The sequence below is a fragment of the Gadus chalcogrammus genome, chromosome 14 (genome assembly GCF_026213295.1).
Source record: "Gadus chalcogrammus isolate NIFS_2021 chromosome 14, NIFS_Gcha_1.0, whole genome shotgun sequence".
Lineage (NCBI taxonomy): Eukaryota > Metazoa > Chordata > Actinopteri > Gadiformes > Gadidae > Gadus > Gadus chalcogrammus.
Genome location: NC_079425.1, coordinates 26,587,613 through 26,609,549, shown reverse-complemented (window position 1 = coordinate 26,609,549; position 21,937 = coordinate 26,587,613). Strand labels below are relative to the sequence as shown.

The 21,937-nt window shown below is 46.2% G+C and overlaps 3 protein-coding genes across 3 annotated transcripts in view; 1 reads left to right on the top strand and 2 right to left on the bottom strand.

Annotated features, from left to right (window-relative positions):
- Positions 1 to 336: 336 nt before the first annotated feature.
- vrk3 (VRK serine/threonine kinase 3) lies at positions 337 to 6,952 on the bottom strand. Its single transcript, XM_056607755.1, is given in 18 exon segments — positions 337 to 1,446; positions 1,614 to 1,672; positions 2,559 to 2,676; positions 3,099 to 3,231; positions 3,414 to 3,470; positions 3,472 to 3,507; positions 3,614 to 3,703; positions 3,705 to 3,717; positions 3,798 to 3,823; positions 3,825 to 3,852; positions 3,854 to 3,881; positions 4,287 to 4,353; positions 4,487 to 4,530; positions 4,618 to 4,767; positions 4,957 to 5,142; positions 5,263 to 5,343; positions 6,056 to 6,219; positions 6,849 to 6,952. Coding segments are annotated over 17 exon segments (1,434 nt in total). The 5' UTR covers position 6,219; positions 6,849 to 6,952; the 3' UTR covers positions 337 to 1,291.
- A 1,532-nt stretch (positions 6,953 to 8,484) lies between these two features.
- LOC130403408 (ras-related protein Rab-27A-like) lies at positions 8,485 to 15,274 on the bottom strand. Its single transcript, XM_056607752.1, has 6 exons — positions 14,829 to 15,274; positions 12,482 to 12,645; positions 11,522 to 11,607; positions 10,791 to 10,894; positions 10,268 to 10,391; positions 8,485 to 9,166 (listed from the first exon to the last, which is right to left on the bottom strand). The coding sequence occupies exons 2-6, from the start codon at positions 12,632 to 12,634 to the stop codon at positions 8,965 to 8,967; spliced, it is 669 nt and encodes a 222-aa protein (XP_056463727.1). The 5' UTR covers positions 12,635 to 12,645; positions 14,829 to 15,274; the 3' UTR covers positions 8,485 to 8,964.
- Positions 15,275 to 20,477: 5,203 nt separating this feature from the next.
- LOC130402994 (GPI mannosyltransferase 3-like) overlaps positions 20,478 to 21,937 on the top strand; it is a 1,861-nt gene continuing 401 nt past the window's right edge. The window contains exons 1-5 of the mRNA XM_056607089.1: positions 20,478 to 20,868; positions 20,955 to 21,084; positions 21,198 to 21,315; positions 21,419 to 21,523; positions 21,776 to 21,930. Of these exons, the coding sequence (XP_056463064.1) occupies positions 20,769 to 20,868; positions 20,955 to 21,084; positions 21,198 to 21,315; positions 21,419 to 21,523; positions 21,776 to 21,930 (608 nt within the window). The 5' untranslated portion in view covers positions 20,478 to 20,768. The remainder of the gene's footprint in view (positions 20,869 to 20,954; positions 21,085 to 21,197; positions 21,316 to 21,418; positions 21,524 to 21,775; positions 21,931 to 21,937) is intronic.

Here is a 21,937-nt window from a genome sequence, read left to right as displayed (position 1 = left end):
TCTGTAGAGTACAGAGCAGGTTGGTCTGTAGAGTACAGAGCAGGCTGGTCTGTAGAGTACAGGCTGGTCTGTAGAGAAAAGAGCAGGATGGTCTGTAGAGTACAGCGCAGGATGGTCTGTAGAGTACAGACTGGTCTCTAGAGTACAGAGACAGGATGCCTTCTGGGAAAAACTTCACCCGAACCTGCACGTTAGTTAAGTTTAGTTCTCACTGCCGACGCGTGGCCAAATTAAAGTGAGTTTTCGGCGGCTTTAAGAGGTCGGACCCCCGTCTTTGATGGGTCTTTCCGAGGATCCACACGTTGATCATCGTTAAGCCTTACATTTATGAATGTATTCTTCGTTTTGATAGTGCCTGGTCTGAAATAAGCTCCTCACTAAGAGACCCGGTAAGACCGAATGAAGAGCGGGAACTCAGGCCAAGAGGACGTTGTTTATTTTCTGAATTGCAAACATGAGATTTACATTTTCATAGTCAACAAAAGTGTATATGGTTTTAAATGTCAATATAATGTTTGTTTAAAAATATAAAGATTTCATAAAAAAAAAAGAGAGCGTTTGTATTGTTTGTAAGTATGGCGCATGAAATGTGAAGACGTGAAACACTGGCGCCACCCCGCTGCCAGGGGAGGTCACGACATGAAGGCCTCCAGGCTAAAGCATGAGAAATTACCGTTAGCTTTTCAGCCAATCCCGGTGAGGTGTATGTGGTGGGTTTTAACGTGTTGTAAATGCATTGTATGTATAACCTATTGTGACGATATTCAGCACTTAACAAAGCACAAAAATCAAGTTAGAAAAAATTGAGAACAAAACATAAAGCTACATGTATATTTGAACAAGTGCACCTAAAATTAATAACAGTAAAACATCAGCACACTATCTCATCCACGAGTCAAAGGTGAACTAAGTGAAGGATTTAGAACACATTATAATCCAGTGTGTCACCCTTCCCAAGTGCATTTGGACGTAAACGACTGTATTGTAAACAACAACAGTGACACTACAGTGGAAAAAACATTTGAAAAGTGTATGAAAATCAAGTTCAACTAGATAGTAGTCATCCTGGTAAAACGTATTCAACCGGTAAAACGAAACGATATGACACACTTTTAAATTAAACTTCACTCTAAAACCAGTATTAATTTAAAATCCCGTTCAGTGCCTTTCCTCAACAACAATAAAGAGACGGGTATTTAAGTCACGTAGCGTTCTGAATCCGAAACAGTTTCATCAGTGGCCACAGGGCAGGAGGCCAACACGGAGCTGAGCGGCCGCTCCAGGGCGCCCCCTAGCGGTAGGAAGCAGTCACGGCGCTGAACGGCTGCTCCAGGGCGCCCCCTTGCGCCAGCAGGCCGTCATTCAGGCATGCCTTAAGGGCAGGGTAGTCAGGTGTGTCTGTGTATCCCAGAGCCATCACCTGGGTTACATACTGCTGCACCACACCTGCGGCACGACAAAAACATATGCACCATTACACACACGCACAAACACACGGTAACACACGCACAAACACACACAAATAAACACAAACACACACCCACAATCACACACACAACCTGTCATTAACCTGTGTGTTGGTTCACCCTAACAGACAAACCAGTTTCACTCACTGGAGACTCTCTTCTCCCCGAAGCAGCTGCTGAGCAGAGTGGGAACGTCCTCTAGGAACCTGGGATGGGGTCAGGGAGGGGGGGTTAAGGACTAACATCGTTATGGAACAGTCATGTTTCAATCTAAAACAGTGAGTGGAGCAAAACCATCCATCTTAACATGACATGAATACTATTAAAGGCCCTGTTGCAGTGTTCATTTTCCAACAAATTCGTGCAATTTGCTTGTTGGTAATAAAGATTTAAACTGTTATCCATTGTATTTAATGTTGGTAGGTATCATAAAACGGAATGTAATACGAATAAGTAGGTACTATTTTAGCGGTTTGCGATTGATTCTCATTTCACGTGTCCTTTCCGGCTTCGGCATACTGCATGTTTATGAAGGCCATGTGGTTAGTTGTGGTCTTAGGGAAGCAGCCTAGCCTTGGAGATGGAGAAGTTGGAGTGATTGTGTACGGGTGTGCGAGAGTGAGAGAGAGAGCACATGGTGATGTTTGGCTTCTTGTGGGCTGTCTGTCAGCATCCGCCGGGTTGGACGAATGTGCTTTGTGTATGTGTTCAATGTACATCTGTCTGATCGTATTTGCGGTAGAATGATGGTTAAATAATGTCACACCACGATCGGTTAAACTTGCAGGCAGTCATTTGCAAGTGCACTGATTGAGTGTCTGATAGGCTATACATGGCATTTATTCAGTTGATTGCTCTTCTAAATGCGCCACATCGGTACCAATTATGTGTTTGCATTGTAATGCACAACTTTGCCTCTCCTTGTTACAAATCAACACGTTAACCTGCAACGCAGCCTTTAAGTAAACAAATCCTCTGGACTCCAAAGGATTCACTGAATTAATCTGAAATCAGAGCTGTCTCCCCCTCCAGTAATGAATGGTTGAATAAGTGAGCGCAGCGTTCTGTGGTGACAGGATGTTGACCACTCACCTCTGCTTCTGTGTGCAGATGGTCTGCGGGTCGCTGGTTGAGTCCCAGGGCAGCGTGCCCGTGAGCCAGTGCAGCAGGCAGTAGCTCAGGCTCTGCAGGTCACTGCGTCGGCTAGGCCCTGAGGAGACAGGAAGCAAGTGGAGGAGACAGGTAGCACGGAGGAGGAGACAGGAGACAGGAGACACACGGTGGAGGAGACAGGAAGTACACAGAGGAGGAGACAGGAAGCAGAGTGGAGGAGAAAGGAAGCACACGGTCACGTTGATTCATGAGACGCATCCAGACCAGGACTGGACTGGAGGATGGCTGTGTTCTAGGTCCTTCCAGTAACTGATGGATGGACTGCAGCGCGTTTCTAACTAGTGGCCACTCAATTTACAATATTGCCTCAAATTCAGCCTTTCATACACAGTCACACACTGACGGCGGAGTCAGCCCCTCCGGGCGACGGCCAGCTCGTCAGGAGCAGCCAGGGTGAGGCGTCACGCTCAGGGACCCCTCGACAGAGAAGAGCAGACCAGGGTACAGTGGTCCACTCACCTGCCCCCTTGTGGGCGTCCACGCTGATGTACTCCAGAGCGCCCTCGTGTGGCGTGCGGCTGGCCTCACGGTACTCCACCTGCTGGCCCCCGGGACAGTAGCGGAAGGCGTGGGAGTAGCCAGTGAGGAACACCTGGGGACACGGAGAGACGCAGCCGCAGCGTCAGAGAGACGGCTCCCCATGCGGCGCAGAGCTCCGCAGCGTCAGAGAGACGGCCTGCACTAACTGAGCTTGTAGCGCGTAGCTGTGTGCAGGTTTCAGTCGGGGTCACGCGGTCACAGAGGGGGAGTGTGTGTCTCTTCAGATCTCGTCACCTGGGAGGGGTCCTCCGTCGAGATGTAGATGTTCTCAGCGTTGATGTCCCCGTGAACCGTACTCGTTGGAGTGGATGAAGGTCAGAACGTCCAGCTGTGGGAGAAACAAGAAGAAACACTGTTGTTACCGCGAAGAGGGCCAGACATCTCCGGCCCTTTGAGAGCATTCTGGATCCTCTCATGTCAGAGAGACAACTCACGATCCTGCAGGCCAGCTGGAGAACCGTTCTCTCGGACGGGAGTGTGGCTTGGCTCTCCAGGATGGACTGCAGGGTCTGGCCCATGCTGGGGGAAGATCAGCAACCTACCGAACCCACAGAGGAGTCTCACCAGCACACTGGATGGAAAACTAAAGAAGAGCCTGGATAAATAACCACTTCTGACCTGTATTGGAGTGCATGGAGACCGAAAGCCCACACAGGGGGGCAGTCCGAGAAGCCAGCCTGTTGCTTTTGATCCACTTTTCCACTTAAGACAGATATAAGAGTCGGTCAATTATGCACAGATATATATGCACAGATAAACCAACATAAACATAAAGGAAACTAGGATTATGATGTAGTGGACATCATAGTGTACCGAGCCCATCGTAAAACAGAGTAGCAAGCTCTGAACACCATGTGTTCACGGCCCGGAGGGGGGGCGAGTGAACCCACCAGGGTTGGAGGAGTGAACCTAACAGAGGGTTGGAGGTGAACCACCAGAGGGTGAGAGTGAACCACCAGAGGGTGAGAGTGAACCACCAGAGGGTGAGGAGTGAACCACCAGAGGGTGAGAGTGAACCACCAGAGGGTGAGAGTGAACCACCAGAGGGTGAGAGTGAACCACCAGAGGGTGAGGAGTGAACCACCAGAGGGTGAGGAGTGAACCCACTTGATGAGACTTTAGCAGCGCGCTGCAGGAAGTTCTGCTCGTTGAAGATCCGACCGTCTTTAGCGCCCTGCGAGGAAGAGGAGGAGAGGGGATCAGGCATCAAGGAAAAATGAGTTTGGAGTATTGATGATATTTAAAAAAAAATAAGAAGAAGATATATAATGAAAACCTGGACGGGTGACCATCCACCTTGGACTCACCAGTTTGAGAATGTGTTTGGATTCCTTAGAGTTGGAGGCGAAGGCTTAGAGGGAAACAAAACAAGAGGTGAGGAGGAGGCCACACAACATGAACCTTCAGCTCCACACGGCTCCTGGATCTCCTCAGTCACCTTCGTAGACCAGGTCCGTCTCCGTCTGACTCAGCAGCTTCCCCAGCCTCCACTTCCTGCACGCCGTGTCTGTAAGCTCCTCCTCTTCCTGCAGCGGTATCACAGCAGACACGCGCTTGCCGCTCCTTGACTTTGCCTTCGACCCCCGGCCTGCTCGCGTGCACACACACACACACACACACACACACACACACACACACACACACACACACACACACACACACACACACACACACACACACACACACACACACACACACACACACACACACACACACAAAGGTTAGTTATACGGTCAGTGCTGGTTAAGAACTGCGTAGAAGGACAACCTTGACGTACGGATGTGATTGTGACGTACGACCCAGCTCTCCTTCTGAGGGGACGTCTGGGCGGGCTTAGGCCCCGGGCTGGGGTCCCCTCCGGGGGAGGTCCTGAAGAACGGGGAGGGGGAGGTCGAGAAGTTGTCTGCTGAGGTCTCCTTTTCCTCCACCTGCCGCTCACACACTGACCTGCCCCTTCCTTTAACTAACACACACACACACACACACAGACTTTACGTGGGCCCAGCAAAACAGACGCCAGGGCATGGTGGAAGGTGCTGGTTTGAGTCCCAGGTGGCGGTGACGTAGGACGAGTTCAGCTCACCTGGCGTTGGGGCCTTCTTGGCCGGCGGGGCGTTCAGACCCTCCATCCCATCTTTCTGTTTGAGGGCAGTTGGTGTCTTGCCTTTTAGGGGAAAATGGCTGAGAATCAACCAGGTGATCAGCTCCGAAATAAGAGCGTTATCTTTGTCCAAAACGTCGAAATATCTCAGGGACTCCAGCTTCTGACTTCACACGTTGAGTTTGTAGTGATGAAGGTGTGTCTTCACAACTAGAGCTTTTCCGATACGATACTAGAATCTGGAATTCCTCCGATACTGCAGTATTGGGTATTGGTGAACCTATGCGCCGATCCGATACAATCAAATGATAGCTCACTTACTACACAGGCAGAGAACCTCATAAACACGTGCAGTGTTATGCTCACGCTTAACTAGAAGAATAAAAAATTATTATTATAATTATAGATTATAAATGTAAATGATCTAGTTCTGAAAAAACAAGATGCTTTATCATATATATTCTGAATCGGCCGATACTCAAGTTCAGGAATCGGAAAGTAAAAAAAATGGGATGTGAACATCTCTTCTTCACATTACACACAAGCAGGTGTCTACCTCTGGCTCTCCCCCCTTGGGGAGGACAGGAGAGGCATCCTGGAGGGGAGCTGGATCTTCTGCGGGACGTTTCCCCCGAATGGTATAGCAACGCGGCGACCCCAGAGGAGGCCGGGGGAGACGGAGAAGGAGACGGAGACGGGAGAGAAACTGCCCGAACCTGAAACCGATACAGACAGGAATGGTATCGTTCACCCAGACAGAAACAGAAACACCTACACTCCAACCGGATCGTCCCCTTACTCTCTCCAGAACCACAGCTTGTGTCGTCTCCCGATGGTCCCGCCCCCGCTGGAGCCGGAAACTTCTCGCCACAAGACGGGCAGAATCGGAAATCCGCTTGCAGCTTCGTCCCACATTGAGGGCAGAACTGAAACGGCATCCTGCAGACCAGCCGAAAGCAGAGGGTTCAGATTTTAGATGATGGGAGCGTATGAGCTTCGACTCAGAGCTCCTAAAGGTTCGATTGCGGTTACAAAAATCCTTTAAATGACAAATGAAACCAATAACTCAATAAGTAGACTTTTTCTTGAAGGGTTAAGCGTGGCAGGAGCAGGTCGGGTTATTATGAGGACAGACATTCATGTTGGTTAGTTTGTCAAAGGACCGATGTTTGTCATTCAAATATGAGTTATTTTGAGCAACAAGTCGTTGATTGATCATTATGTGTATTGTGTTCGATTGGCCCTGTAGTGAATCTGGGACCCTAACCCCAACCCTGGGCTCCAATAGTTCACCCGAACCCCACATGAAGTTAGCTTTGTGAAGGAGACGAGTAAAATTCTGACACAAATCCGGTTCATTCACATTACGTTTTGCGGTGCGATACACTTTCAGTTTCTATTCTGCTTCTACTTCCTATGCTTCTGTTCCCAGCAGCTGAAACCTGAAGTAACGCTAACTATCTAACACATAACCAAACTAACCCAGAGGGTCCAAGGAAGAGACTACTTTAAACCAGCCTCCTTTTGTACCTTATTAAACCGTCATAATAAGCTGTCATCTTTAGTACCTTATTTTTATTATCCTGATGTTGTTTACAGCTCCAAGTTCCGGCAGCTTGCTATGAAGTGGACCTTCTTCTACTCTAAGAGCAGTCGGACGTAGCCCTGTTCATGAGCTGCTGCCGCCTAGCGGAGGCTCGGGATTATTACACTGTTGCACTAGAATTGTAAAATTGTTTGCCCAAAAAAAGGTCTCATTCCAATACATATTATAAAATCGATATGAATGGCGTCAAGAATTTGGAGTCGTTCGAATTAAAGCATGGTAAATAATGAGTATAGATAACAGCAACTTTGTGCCTTCTCATTACACATTATTCCCACAGAAAGATGAGTTAAAGCATTAAATATTAAAGTCATTATTTATGGTAGGCCTAAATAATGATCCTCAGTTCAGACTTTTCTAGAAACTTTTAATCAAAACCATTCTTCACAAATGCGTCTTTTACAAATGAACACAAACAAAGAAATATCAATCGATGCTTTCACACGATAAATAAAATATATTTATTTTTGCATAGTTCACATATTTTCCATTTGAAAGACTCCAATATATGACTCGGATGGTGTGTATTTGGCATCGGTATCAAACTACCATTGAAAAAACATTCCAACATGGGATCTAGAATAGTGTTAACTATTGGCATTAAATGTAAATCATGGGCGCTTTATTTACTAACTTTACACATACTTGGCAGCACAACTATAAAACCTTTCATGGGGTTAAGTATTTATACTGCCATCACATTATGCTGTATACCATTGTCTTTGCTATTCAGTGTCATAACATGATCAGAGGGTTTCAGTCTTGGTGCCTCAGGTGATTGTTGTTTACCTGAGGGGGAAACTCATTCTTACATTCCTAAATGGGACCGACCCTCATTATGGGGGCTTTAAGCTGCCTTAATATTACTGGAGGTCCATCAGATGTCCAACAGTATCTCTTCAGATGGTATTAACCAATGAACAAGCAGTAAGGCCCGGGGACATTTAGTAAAACATGGCGTTGTTTTGGTGGGTCATGACATGGTGTTGTCATGACCCTCTGTTTCCTACACCCCAGCTTTTTGATGCTTTCTATACCTAAATCAGATTTGTGTTATGTTAGCCCTGAATAAAATATAATCAGTCACACAAAAGTAGTCCAATCAGTGGCCGACTCATTAGTCCCTGAAAACAGGAACAAGCTGTGGTCGTAGTGTTGCTGATTGGCTGATAAAATGAACCAATCAGGCTTTTCTTTACTTGAGTTACAAAAATATTAACAGCTTTTCTGGTGACTTGCAGTTCCTATTATCAATATTTTTTATTAAAAAAAATGATTAAAATGATGGACCGGTATAGGGATTATAGAAAATACTAATAAAAAATCTGTTTTATTTTAATAGCACAAAAAGTCAAACAGGCACGTGCTGTCCTCTGAAATACAGTGTGGACTTCCTATAGATGATGATTCACCAGCTCTCTGTGGCATGGACATGGAATTAAGGGCTGGTGGGAGAGACATGCCCTGTGTGACAGAAACACGCTTCATGCTGCTGGTGACTGTAAACAATGATCGTTATTATTGTGGCTGTTGACCCGAAGGTTCCTCACACTTTCCTCCTGGGTTGATTGACTATATTTTTTATTAAGAAATGTATTTCATTAAATAGGAAGAGGAACTGCCATATTAGGGTATCTATGTTTGGTATCTGAGCCTCAGCATAGGGTGAATGGGAGGACGTGGTGATGAACGTAAAAAGAAACTTGGTGATCGGACCGTTAAAACATCGGTCGAACGAGTGACGGAATCAACCGCTAAAAACAACAAACACAATCCAAGTACATAAACTAACATGGAATAGGGCTATCATTATGTATACTCAAACGGACCGTTGCTCGAAAGAAGAAAAGAGAAGGGAGCCCCGCGAGACCAGAGAGGTCGCTTCGATACGACCAGCGAGGTCGCTTCGATACGACGCAACTACAGAGATCCGAACCGACAGACGGCCGCTGGAAACAACGCGGAACATCAGCTCGCTTCCTGTTCCTGCCCTTTGTCCTCACTTGCCCAACCCACCCCCAGCCTCCTCATCCTCGTGCCCCTTGGGAGTCGGGCCCCCTGGGGTGGCCCCCCGGCCACTAACAGGCACACTTGCCGCCCTCCGGGGGGGGGGGCTGGTCCAGGGGGGCGGGCCCGGTGCCGTTGGCGCGCACCGTGCCCTCAGGGATCCAGGAGCGGTCCACGCAGCGCTCCATCCGCCGCATGATGAGGTCCAGCAGCACGTCCACGGCCCCGCCCACGTTCTGCCCATTGGCCGCGCTCGTCTCGAAGTACGGGATCCTGGGGGCGGAGTCAGGGGTCATGGGTCAGAGAGGAGAGAGAGGGGGTCGCTCCACTATAGTTAAGAAGGTTCTACTTTAATCTTCCAAGCGAAGAGATGGGTTCAGGACAGCAGCAGAACTTAAAAAGATTAAATTCAAATAGGACTAAAAAAGATATATTAATATGAATGACTCTTGCAATGTCTATAATTTCCACTCGTTCATAGCCTAAAATGTTCCGGAGTCAATGCTGATGATTTCAATAATGGTATCAATTCAATTAAATCCCATAACTGATATATTCTAGAAATAAACATGCCTGCCAGTGCCAGCCTGTACCTCTCTCTCTGTTTACAAGAAACTTATTAACGACACTCCCAAGCCCCTCCCACTCCTCATAAGCCCCTCCCACCCCCATAAGCCCCTCCCACCCCAATAAGCCCCTCCCACTCAGGCGACCCAGCAGCCGAGCTAGTCCACGTCACACAGCTTCAGAACTGTTACTGAGTTCTTAAATCCTTAAACTCTGCCAGCGTAGTAACTAGGAGGGGCGTCATCTCACACTCTAGGACTTTAATTAAACTAATTGCTTTAACAAACAAAGCAACTCATCTGCATAAAGGCGTAAACAACAACAGTGTGTCTCCGCCCCAACTGGGCCACATCAGGTCCAAATGAGGATGGTGTCCTCAGAGTCTCTCCTCTGTCGACCCCAGTGTCCCGAACACGTACAGCCACCTGCTCCCTGAAGGCGTGTCCCACCAACAGCTTGTCAGACCAGGATATTGTATAAAGGCGGACCAATATTTGTCTTCCTGGGACCGTCGTATACTCCCTCACTCCCCTGAAGAGGGCCGGGCAAACAGAGATCACGGCCTCCTAGACAAACGCTGGGGGCCCCGGTTCTACAGGGCCCGGGTTCTACAGGGCCCGGGTTCTACAGGGCCCGGGTTCTACAGGGCCCGGGTTCTACAGGGCCTGGGTTCTACAGGACCCGGGTTTTATAGGGGCCGGGGTTCTACAGCAGGAGGTTCTGCAGGGCCCTGGTTCTACAGGGGTCAGGGTGCTACAGGGCCCCAGGTTCTGCAGGAGGTTCTGCCACCATGCGAGAGCCACGTACCCGTACTTGTCGGCCAGGTCGCGGGCCTCCTCCTCCTTCACCGCCCGCTGCTCACTCAGATCGCATTTGTTCCCACATAGAACGATGTCTGGGTTCTCACAGTAGGCGTGAACCTGCAGCTGACCTGCAGACACAGCAGAACCAGAGAACAGGAGAACCACAAACACCGTTATGAACCAGAGGACAACAAAAACAACAACAAAGTCTGAGCAGATCTTCAGTAAACACCAACCAGACAGCGATTGTTGTGGCTCAATTTGTTTTGTCAAGTAAACAAACATTTATTCTAGATAGATTCCCTGCAGCCTGAGCTTTAATTAACCTGATTTTAAACAATGTCCTTTTGAATGAAACCCCTCCACCCTCAAAGTAACATCCACAAAGTAAGAACTTTCCCTAAAGCGGTCTGAGGAGAAACCTGGAGGAACATCTTGAGAGGTTCTTAATATACTGATATATAATATAATACAAAGGTGATGGTGGCAGTGGAGGAGGCTCAGTTTGAATCAGATGAACGACTCACTCATCCAGTTCCGGACGTTGAGGAAGCTCTGCTCATTGGTCAGGTCGAAGAGCAGCAGGAAGCCCATGGCATCCCTGAAGAAGGCCGTGGTCAGACTCCGAAACCTGAGGAGAAACAAAGACAGGACGTTAGACTCCTCTGGTCATGGACTGAACCATCACACAGAGATGGGGGTGACAGACGGTAAGACCAGCGAGGGACGCCTTGAGTGGGAGATTCCGGGATACCGATAAATTCACAATGTGTTGTCCTTCTTTAGCTGTCAGGGAAACTAATAGATCTTCGTTATTGGAAAAAAACTGAGCTGTTGTAAAGTCTTTCAGCCATTCATCGCATCTTTTACAAAGCGTTTCATAAACACATGTCATAAACACATTTATGAAACAGCCTTGAATATATCCTTCTCTCAAGTAACCCTTCTGACGGATCACAGATCACAAGTCACTTTGGATAAGCGCGACTGCTAAATACCCTAAATAAATAAATGAAAAGTAATTATATTGAAGAAGAACCACAGGTCTGTGTATGCAATGTCACTGGCTTACCGACGATATAAAGCAAGGGAGGGAGAGAGAGAGAGAGAAGAGAGAGAGAAGAGAGAAGAGAGAAGAGAGAAGAGAGAAGAGAGAGAGAGAGAGGGGAGAGAGTGAAGGGAGGGAGGGAGAGAGGGAGGATAGAGAGGGTAGAGGGAGAGGGAGGAGAGAGAGGGAAGTGAGAAAGGGACTCTGTACCTCTCCTGCCCGGCTGTGTCCCACAGCTGGATGTGGATCTTCTGCCCCTTGCCGGTGGCTCCATCGGGTCCGTTGGCCTGGTACAGCTTCAGAAGACGGGGGGGGGGGGGGGGGGGGAACAAGCACACAATATTAATATTCAAGAGTCATACTGCAAGTTCCTCATACGGTATGATCGGTGCAGAAATAACAACGTCCGCCCGGTTATGTTTAGGTTTGTGGTTTTTTTTCCACAAGAGATTATATCGGTGGTGATCAGGCAGTTCTCTGTAAAATAACACTTAATGACAATGAGCAACATTACATGTCAATGTAAACGTCAAATAAAAGAAACAATCAATGATACAGACTGACAAGTTCTGTTATATCATTGGCTACAGAATAATGATTAATAAAAATAAATACAGACTTCTACCAGTTTGAAAATCACAAACCAAACAGCGATGGAAGATAAAGTTTTCACTCTGATCACATAAAAACACTTTCTTTTAGGAATTAACCATAAATGACTCTATGATTGCAGATATTTCAAAGGATCGCAATGCATTGTACATAGTAAAGGATTAGGGCCGTGCAGTGTACCATGATCCGTACTGTATCGTTACATTCGTGCACTAAGAGACCGCCCAGCAGGTTCATATATGATGTTGGCCGTGGTAGCGTTCATGTTCTTATGTGATTAGAGGCTGTGTCAACAGCATTAGCTGAGTGTTGTGGTGTTTGCCAAGTATTATAATGTTTATTCTGAAGGAGTGTACTACGGTTCTGTCTTAGTCATCCTCTGTGTGTTACTCAGAACCCTTTGCAGTGTAGTGCTTATCAGTCAGGCTTTTGTTAGAAGAGCCTTGTTTCATGGTGTGCAAATGTAAGAGTTTAAGCTTTCAATGTACACTGAAAAAAAGAGTTAGAAACACTTCCACCATGGGGCCTGACTTTAACGTTTGGGAGGTTTCTGCTCACCACCCTCTTTTCTCTGAAGTCAATCCCGACCGTGGTGATGAACTTGGAGTTGAAATTCCCGTCCGTGTACTGGTACAGGAAGCTGGTCTTCCCAACTCCTGAGTCTCCCAGTGCTAGGAACTTGATGAGGTAGTCGTAATCACCATCAGACATCGTGAGTCTGTCTCTAGAGCAGAAGGAAAACACGCAGACAAAACAAGACAGGTTTCCCTCAGAACAAGCAGATTCTTGCCAGAAGAGGTGACTTGAGTCTACGCTGAACGATTACCACATTATCATTTCATTTTTAATGTGTTCGCTATGCACTCAGCTTCAGGACAAAAGGAAGAGCAGCACGGCAGTAAAGCTGTTTAACCAACAAGGCGAGGTCTTCTGACGGAGTTGCCATTGCAACATATCCTGGATCTTAATCTCAGGGCAGATACGCAACAGCAGTTGCGTATAAATGTAAGGCATAAAGGGTCTCTCACAATGTCCTACCAATGTGTGTGTGTGTGTGTGTGTGTGTGTGTGTGTGTGTGTGTGTGTGTGTGTGTGTGTGTGTGTGTGTGTGTGTGTGTGTGTGTGTGTGTGTGTGTGTGTGTGATCCCCCATTCACTCAACATATTGATGCTGGTGAAGAACATTGCTTGGACTATAAAATCCATAACCTTAATTCAATAAAATCTAAACTGCCACGTTTGACTCTGAATGGCACTCCTGCACTGTGAGTCTAGCGTACATCACATGACCACGGGGATTTAGACACTTCACATTCTTTAGCCATAATGAGCCTTTCAACTCGGTTAGTAAGGAGCTTAGTCTCTGGAGCAGTACCTATGGGAACGCACTGGGAGGAATGGGTTGGCACGCTTTAATAGATAATGTCAATGGAGAGCCATTCATCGTCCTTTAGTATTATAATGCAGCCTAGCGAGAAAGAAATGCAGAAAGATCGATATGAATCTACAAAAGTTAAAAACAAGAAGCTATTAACCACAGACGACTCATCAGAGTCACTGGAACTGGGACAGTTAAAAAAAAAAAGCGAGCATTTAGAGGAAACCGATGCACACGTCCATCCTATTGCCGACGTGAATACCAATTATTCATCATTTAAAAAGCCATTCTAGAGCTGCCAGCCTAATACACACAGTTACATAACCATTCACATAGTGTCATGTTGTCTCTCAATAGTTATCTGGCCACGTTTTACAGCCCTTCCTGAAAATAGTTTTTTTTTCCAACAGTCTAAATTACATCACAGCCTTTTCAAAAGTCACTTCTTGTATTTGAACGGATACAACTATTTACTACTATAGCAACTATTGCAACAACTGAACCGTTTGAGAATACAAATGCAGTCTACATTCTAATCGATGAAACAGTTATCAGCTCCAGCACCAGGATCATCATCATCATCATCATCATCATCATGTTACAGGCTGAGGCAGCGGTACACTTGTACACCTGTCCTGGTAGCAGCTGCTTTGCTCCAACACCCCTCGCACCTATAGTGTCCGCTAAAACATAACGGATCCGTGGACCCAGTCCCACAGGGCCTACCCTGGCAGGGCCCTTCCCACAGGGAAGACGGATACGAGGAGAGGCCCCGTAAGTCGACTACCACACGTACCGAGGCCCCTGACACCCCGTTACGCACACACAGGACCCTGACACCCCGTTACGCACACACAGGACCCTGACCCTTATGCACACAGGACCCTGGGACGTGTTACGCCCGCGGCCCACACATTCTTCTACGCTTCGGAGAAACTTAAGTTATGGTTTTGCCATGAAGCCTCGCTGACGCACTCATTGCTCAATTGATTGTTCGACATAACAGGCGTTTTAAAAGAGGAGACATCCATATCGAATCGACCTCAGCTGGCCCTCATGTGCTCGAGCGGTCAGGTGACCTTCTCACACAAAAACAAAACTTTAGAAGCCGCCGCCCCCCCCCCCCCCTCGCCGGAGGAAACATCCAAGACTGCACCGAGCCTCTGAAAAGGCTCCCGAACCAGGTGTTAACCCCTTATGGTTCTCAGGGGTTAGCGCCTGTCCGCGGAGATCGTAGATGGCATATTAGTAACATCAATGAGCTGCAGATGTTCATTCAGGGGTTTGATGTGAACCCAGAGAGCTGTGAGAAGACATGTCCACCTGGGACCGGAGGAGACGACGAAACCCATTTACATGTTGGCCCCGAGCAAAGAACGAAATCAGAGAATTGTTTGACTTAGTCTCTCAAGTCCTTCAGGATCGGTATGTGAGGTACTTCAGCAGACTTCTACTGCTTCTTGGCAGTCTGGATAAGAACTAACTGATGCTGTTTTCCCGATTAACATTTCCTGAAATTAAAACTTACCAGCCGCAGTGTTGGCACACAAGGTTCCGGGGATCGAAGGCACTTTATGGTTAAGCTTTTCCTAAAGTTAAACTTTGTCAAAAGTTTTCTCAGTCGCCGCTTTGATCCATTTGTTGCACTGCCTGACAACGAGGTTATAATAGATATTCCACTTTGGGTGAGTGTGTGGTGTCTGAGCAGATCAACCAAGCGTAGGTCTGCTGAGCGGCTCCTCCCCCAGACTCCATCCTCCGCCTCATGAGGAAACATCTACCAGCAACATGGTGGTCTGTGCGTCACTCCAGGTCGCCAACACAGGGCTAGATCAGAAGGTTCTCAGTCCATGCGTCGAGTTCACACTAGTGTTACACGGTTGGGTGTTATTGCCATGTGGGCAAAGAACACCCTTTTCGAATCCACTCGGAACCAAAAGTAAACGATCGTTTCTTTCTGGCTCGAGCCAGCCGCCAAACCCTTTGAATGCTGAACTGTAACCGTAACGGTGGCCTCATGCCAGTAACGGTACCCGCCGTGACGAAAGGGTTCATGGATGTGTTTACAGTTTTTGTTCAATAGCTTGAACACATTTTGCAAAATTCGGCTCGTTGTGTCAAAACTCAACAAACAAGCAAATAAGACACAACACTGGGCAATAAACCATTCACATCTATGTCAAATTTAAACTCGGCTATCGAATTCTAACAATTCTTTGTAAAAATGGCACTCTGATGACAAAATGATACACACTTGCATCATATGAATACACTTTCAGATTAGCAGCAACACACTGGTCTACTTTATATAAAACACTGCAGTCTTTCATGTTCACTGTTTTTATTCAGTTCCACAGAGGGCATGTTTTCACCACAACCAATAGATCAAATACTAAATACTGTACATTGCAGTACTGTACATTACAGTGCAGTAAATACAGTTTGAGCAAAGAAAAAGAAACCCTACTGTACTGGTAACACAGAAAAACATGGCAATTGTGCGTGGGTGTGCTTATGGATCCTGCCGTCTGTTGGGGTCTGGCTGTAGGATCTCATCAACATCACAAGCAATGTTTTCTCCCGCTATGCATCGGGTGAAATATTGCCTTGTGTGCCGAATCCATCCATGGATTGACCTTAAGTCGATGTCTCTGCAGGCCTGTTCCAATGCCTGCAGAAGAGGCATGCGATCATGTGGTTGGCGGTCATATACGCGCCAAAAAACCTTCCATGGGGTTTAGAAATGGTGGGTAAGGGGCAAGTATAGGACTTCAAATTGAAGATGGTTGGTGAACCAGCTGTGGACCAGAGCAGCCCGATGGAAACTAACATTATCCCAGACAACAACAAACCTGGGCTGCTCTGGTCGGTCCTGTACAGCTGCATCGTGAAGTGCATCCAGAAATGTATGTTCGATATTGAAGGGACCTAGTTTTGCTTGATGGTGCAGTAGCCCTTGAAGGCTTATGGCAGCACACAATGAGATAGGCTATTTCCCCCGCGCTGCCCCGGGACTTGCACAATTGCCCTTTGGCCAATTATGTTACGACCCCGTCGTCTTGTTTTGCTGAGGTTGAATCCAGCCTCATCAATGTAAATAAATTCATGAGGCTGTGCAGCTCCAACCATCTCCAAGACGCTCTGTAACAAATCAAAATGCATGTAATACATATTTCGGATGGCATTACTCAAAACACTAAATTACAGTACTACACATACAGAACCCCCACCCCATCAAACAGGTACCTGGTACTGCTCTGAATGTATCTATGTGGTACTGATACAATGGCACATATTCAGCTGTAACTGGATGACACCAATACTGTATTGTAAATGTAAAGGACTGTAACACTTACCTGTACATATTCACGTCGAAGTCCTTTGACCCTGACACTGTTCCTCTCAAATGGGACCCTGTACAATTGCTTCATGGTAACTTGGTGCTTTACCAAGATGCGTCTGATAGTGGAAATGCTTACTCGCTCTATGTTATTGAATACTTCTCTATCTGCAAGTATTTTTTGCTTTAGCTGGTTGAGACAGATTGCATTGTTTGCTCTGACCAGGTCCACAATGGCAAGTTCCTGCTGTTGGGTGAACAGGCGTTGGCGTCCACCCCGAGAAGGTCTTCTAGTCATTCTATAGAAAAAAGCGACCACAAAATGTGACTGTATTGGTTTGCTTCTTTTTTACAGTACTGTATATACTGTACTTTACTGTATACACCATCGAAAGCACTGAAACACCTCAATGTAGGTAATCACAGTATGTCACAAAACTACCACTTTCGTTCAAAAAGGAGCATTAGCCACCCTGCAATACAGTACATGTGATATGGTACAGTACTGCAAATACTCTAGATACAGTCTAAGTAGAGTAGAAAGTAGAGAGTTGAGGACATACCTGTTTTCCAGTCGGAGTGTCCTTATGGATGAAACTGTGAAACGGCTTAGATTAGGGTGGACTCTCTGCCCAGCTTCCTTCATAGTCAGACCATGTTTTATGACATGGTCCACCAAAGTTGCTCTTATGTCATCGGAAAAAATGTTCCGTGCACGGCCTCTTCCACCAAGTCCTCCTCTATGTCTCTGTCCTCCTCTACCTCTGCCTCTGCCTCTTGCTCTTCCTGCATCCATGCTTGCAAAGTTCTCAAAATGGTTTACTGTAACTGAGGCCTTTTTGTAGCTGGCTGATTGGTGTTCAGATTTGGAAGAAAGTGTTTTCAGGTGTGTATGTAAGTATTTTCAATTAACCAATGTGGTTAGGATTTTGAATAGATGTGTTTTCCCAATGGTACAATGAGATGTCATTTTTGAATTCAGTGTCTTATGTATGAAATAGTGTGTAGTGTGCAGGAGCATGTGTGTTGCAGTAAGGAACAAGTGTGTTGCACAATTACAACTAAAGTGCAAAGCAGCGCTTTCGTTTAAGGAATGGATACATGTGTTTAAGGTATAGAAACAAAAACTTCAAGTTGTGTTACTTTAGTCTAAGCATGTGTCTATGCTGTTCAAGCAATTGAAAAAAACTGTAAATGGCCTACTTTACGTTTTCATAAAAGTGATTGGATGCAATTCTTCTTGTGGACTCTGTTGACCCTGTGGGGCCAACTCAGGAGGTAGAGTGGGTTGGCTAGTAACCTGAAGGTTGCTAGTTCGATGCCCGGCTCGTCCTAGCTGAGTGTCGAGGTGTCCTTGAGCAAGGCACCTAACCCTAAAACTGCTCCCGACGAGCTGGCTGTTACCTTGCATGGCTGACTCCGCCGTCGGTGTGTGAACGGGTGAATGTGAGGCAGTATTGTAAAGCGCTTCGGCCGGCCAATTGTTAGAAAATCGCTATATAGAATGCAGTCCATTTACTGGTCCTAGTGGTGTACTGGCACCAGTGGTGTACTGGTCCTAGTGGTGTACTGACACTAGTGGTGTACTGTACTGACACTAGTGGTCCTAGTGGTGTACTGGTTCTAGGGCTGTACTAGTGGTGCACTGGAAAGGGTCGGAAAATATTCAGAGCAACGATATTCAGAGGGCTGGTCATGTGGTACAAACTGATCCAATGAGCTTGAACCAAAAGTCTGGGTCTGATTAGAAGGAGAATATTCCACACTAACGTCCAAAGTCAGATAACACAACATATTTTATTTTGTACAAAAGGATAATTCCCATCATTCCACGGCGTCTTTACTCTGAGGTTCAGGGGGGGGCGGAACCGGGGCCTGCTCCGCGGCGGGCGCCCCCCAGACCCCCGCTGGTGCCTGGTCCTGGGCGGGGTTCTGGCGCCGGTAGTAGGGGCCGTAGATGTAGACCCCCCGGCGGTCCCCAGGCACATGGCTACGGCCATCTGGGGGAAGGTGATGCTCCGGCGGAACATGGTCTCCTCTGGTCTGGGAACCGGCCGACGCTCCGGAGCATGAGGAGAACCTGGAGAGAGGAACGGGAAGAGTCACCTCTACTGCCCGCTTTTACTTTGTAACTGGACGATTCGCCCAAAATGATAATAATTGTCATGCAGTATGTGTGGGAGAGTGTGTGTATATATATATATATATATATATATAAACAAAACACATGCACACACACACAACACACACACACACACACACACAGATATCGTTCTATTTTAACCTCGGAATGAATTACAATGACATGCTAAAGTCACTTGCTGTTAGGCAAGGAGTTATTACAAGTAAGAGGCAGTGGCACTTAATTAGGCTGCTAAAAATGCACGGGTACAGTCGAAGACAATATGATGACCTCGGTGACGAGATAGACTTTATCATGCAACAGCTGAAGGGAAATGGAAACCTGCATGGATACAGATGGATGTACAGCAAATACATGAAATTATTAATTATCATTTGGCATCCTTGCAAATGATAATTATATCTGGCATACCGATTATAAATGAAAACCATATGGAATCTGCATCAATGGTTGCATAGACAGCTTTTCCCGTAAAATAATTTGGCTTAAAGCGGCATACACCAGCAGTGATCCACATGTCATTGGAGGCTACTTTATGGAGGCCTAGAGGAGTTCGGTGGCTTCTAAGGTCCGCCCCGACACTTGGTGCTGGTGTAGCTGTCAAAACGAGGTCCATCCTCTATCACGTCACCGAGGTCATCATATTGTCTTCGGCTGTACCCGTGCATTTTTAGCAGCCGCTGCCTAATTAAGTGCCTCTTACTTATTAGAACCCCTTGCCTAACAGCAAGTGACTTTAGAATGTTATTGTAATTCATTCCGAGGTTAAAATAGAACGACATGCGTCTAACCCCTGCTGCAACAATAGACAACCACAACATAAAACACAACATAAGTATCTCGTTCCCACGAATTATTAAACTGTGGCCACAAAATAATTATCTTGTTCCCACAAATTATTAAACTGTGTCCACAAATTAGTTATCTCGTTCCCTTAATTTATTAAATTGTGTCACCAGATTATTAAATCATGCAAACAGATCACTAAGTCGGGAAAACAGATCACTAGATCGGGAAAACAGATTATTAAGTCGGGAAAACAGATCACTAAATCGGGCAAACAGATTTATTTATTTTTCCCAGATGTCACCAGAGGGGCTCCGTAAGAAGCCTCTTGGAGCTTAACTTGACAAAGATACTCCCCCAGTTGGGACCTGAAATATACATTATATGTCGAATTGTAGGTTATCGTCTAAATTAAAATGTTTTCTGAACTTACCGGAGTTATTAGAAGGCACAGAGGATGAGAGACAGCCAAATCTAATACTTATAGGAAAGCTTGGTCAAGGACCACAGGACGAAACATGTTCCACAACCGGGTACTACAGGAAGGTTAGACGCGGTTCTCGCGAGAACTGCTCAATATCTCGCGAACGTGACTGCGTGTCATCTAAATGTTAATAATATAAAAATGTATACACATTTGTTGTGTGTATATTTATTAGGAAGATATCAAGATGTGCCCCCTTCATTAACTGTATATGTCCATACATTCAAAACTATAATCGTAAAATTAGGAGGCCTTTATGCAATTTTGAATAACATTTAAAAAATATATATTTGTATCAACCAACAGAACTATACTATATTGAGGAAAAAATGAAATTAACACATTGCACTGATAGATATTTTCTTTAATTTATACAAACTGTAGTTAGTTTTGTAACTTTTATTGTGAAGTAAAGTAACACTTGTACCGGAAATGTAGAGTATAAGGAAGTTGACGAAGTTGCCTCCGTCTAGTTTGTGATTCACAAGCTGGTGGAAGTCTGGATTCATTTATTAATCATTATTACTATATTCTGTAGTCAATGATCTAACAGAACATGTCAGTCTATATCCATGATGGTTAATTTTGTTTGACGTTTAATGTTGCTGATCGTCGTCAAGTGTTAGAAATCAACTATTTGGTTGGAATATCGGACAATATTATCGATCACTAATCGAAGACAGATTGTTTCAATGACAAGGGGATTGACGCCACGATGGAGACCATCCGTGCCCGTTTCGGCTTCAGGGATAAAGACGAAACTGTCAAACTGAGGAAACGGAAATCCCAGCTACACAACAATGTGGTTAACGAGGGTGGGCATCTGGATGATAAGTCATAATTAAGTATTCTATCAGCACCTTCAGTTCAGAGGACCATGATTCCTTCCTCCACTCCACAGGCTGGTTGACCTTCGGCATCACCGCCTTCTCGGTGGTGTTCCGGCTGGTCAACTGCTCCCTGGTCCAGACCAGCTTCGTGCCTGATGAGTACTGGCAATCCTTAGAAGTCTCCCACTACATGGCCTTTGGATATCCTTTTGAACATGATATAGTCGTCCCGGTGACTGAAGCCCCTGTGTTTGTTATCATGATGCCGCTGACCTGTGATAGAATGAACACTGTATTCACCTTGACCTTCTCACTTACGGCTATCTGACCTGGGAGTGGCAGACCGGTCTCAGAGGGTTCATCTACCCGCTGTTCTTCGCCTCCATTTACAAAACTCTGCACTTCATCGGCTTGGACTCTGTGACTGTGCTGGTAAGTACAAACCATATTTCATTGCTCTTTTTAGCGTTCAGTTTCCTGTGTTGTTCTGTGATGCTAAAGTTGTTCTGCTCTAACCGGAGTGGTCGGCGCATAGATATGGTTTCCCAGAGTCATGCAGGCCCTGCTTGCGTCTGCGGCCGATGTGAAGATGTACTTCTTCGCCCGATCGATGGAGAATCCTCATGTGGCAAAATGGACGGTAAATAATGACAAGACTACAGAATATGATTTACTTAATGTGCTGTTATCAATGTTAACCAAGATAAGATACTTTACATACCCGGTAACATCACATTAGTATGATTTTATGAATGGATTTCTCTGCACATACTGTTGTTGTTGTTGTTGTTATTGGCCGAGCTAGATTTATTTTGCCCAGTTTCCTGGTGTCAGTACAAGGAGTGCAGGGTGAATCCTTTCTGATATCCCAACAAACTGTCTCCACTGCTAGTACTTCTGCCAGCTGTGCTCCTGGTTCACCTGGTACTGCTGCACCCGGACCCTGAGTAACACCATGGAGACCACCCTGACCAGCCTGGCCCTCACCTACTACCCCCTCCCGGGCTCCAAAGCACACCACAGGTCAGAGCCCAGAACACCGCACAGGTCAGAG

Coding starts and splice junctions, on each gene's coding strand:
- LOC130403408 (XM_056607752.1), bottom strand. CDS start 12,634: ATGTCTGATGGTGATTACGACTACCTCATCAAGTTCCTAGCACTGGGA. Junction 11,608..12,481: donor ACTTCAGAGAAAAGAGGGTG/GTGAGCAGAAAC, acceptor CGTCTTCTGAAG/CTGTACCAGGCCAACGGACC. Junction 10,392..10,790: donor CAACGTCCGGAACTGGATGA/GTGAGTCGTTCA, acceptor CTGTGTCTGCAG/GTCAGCTGCAGGTTCACGCC.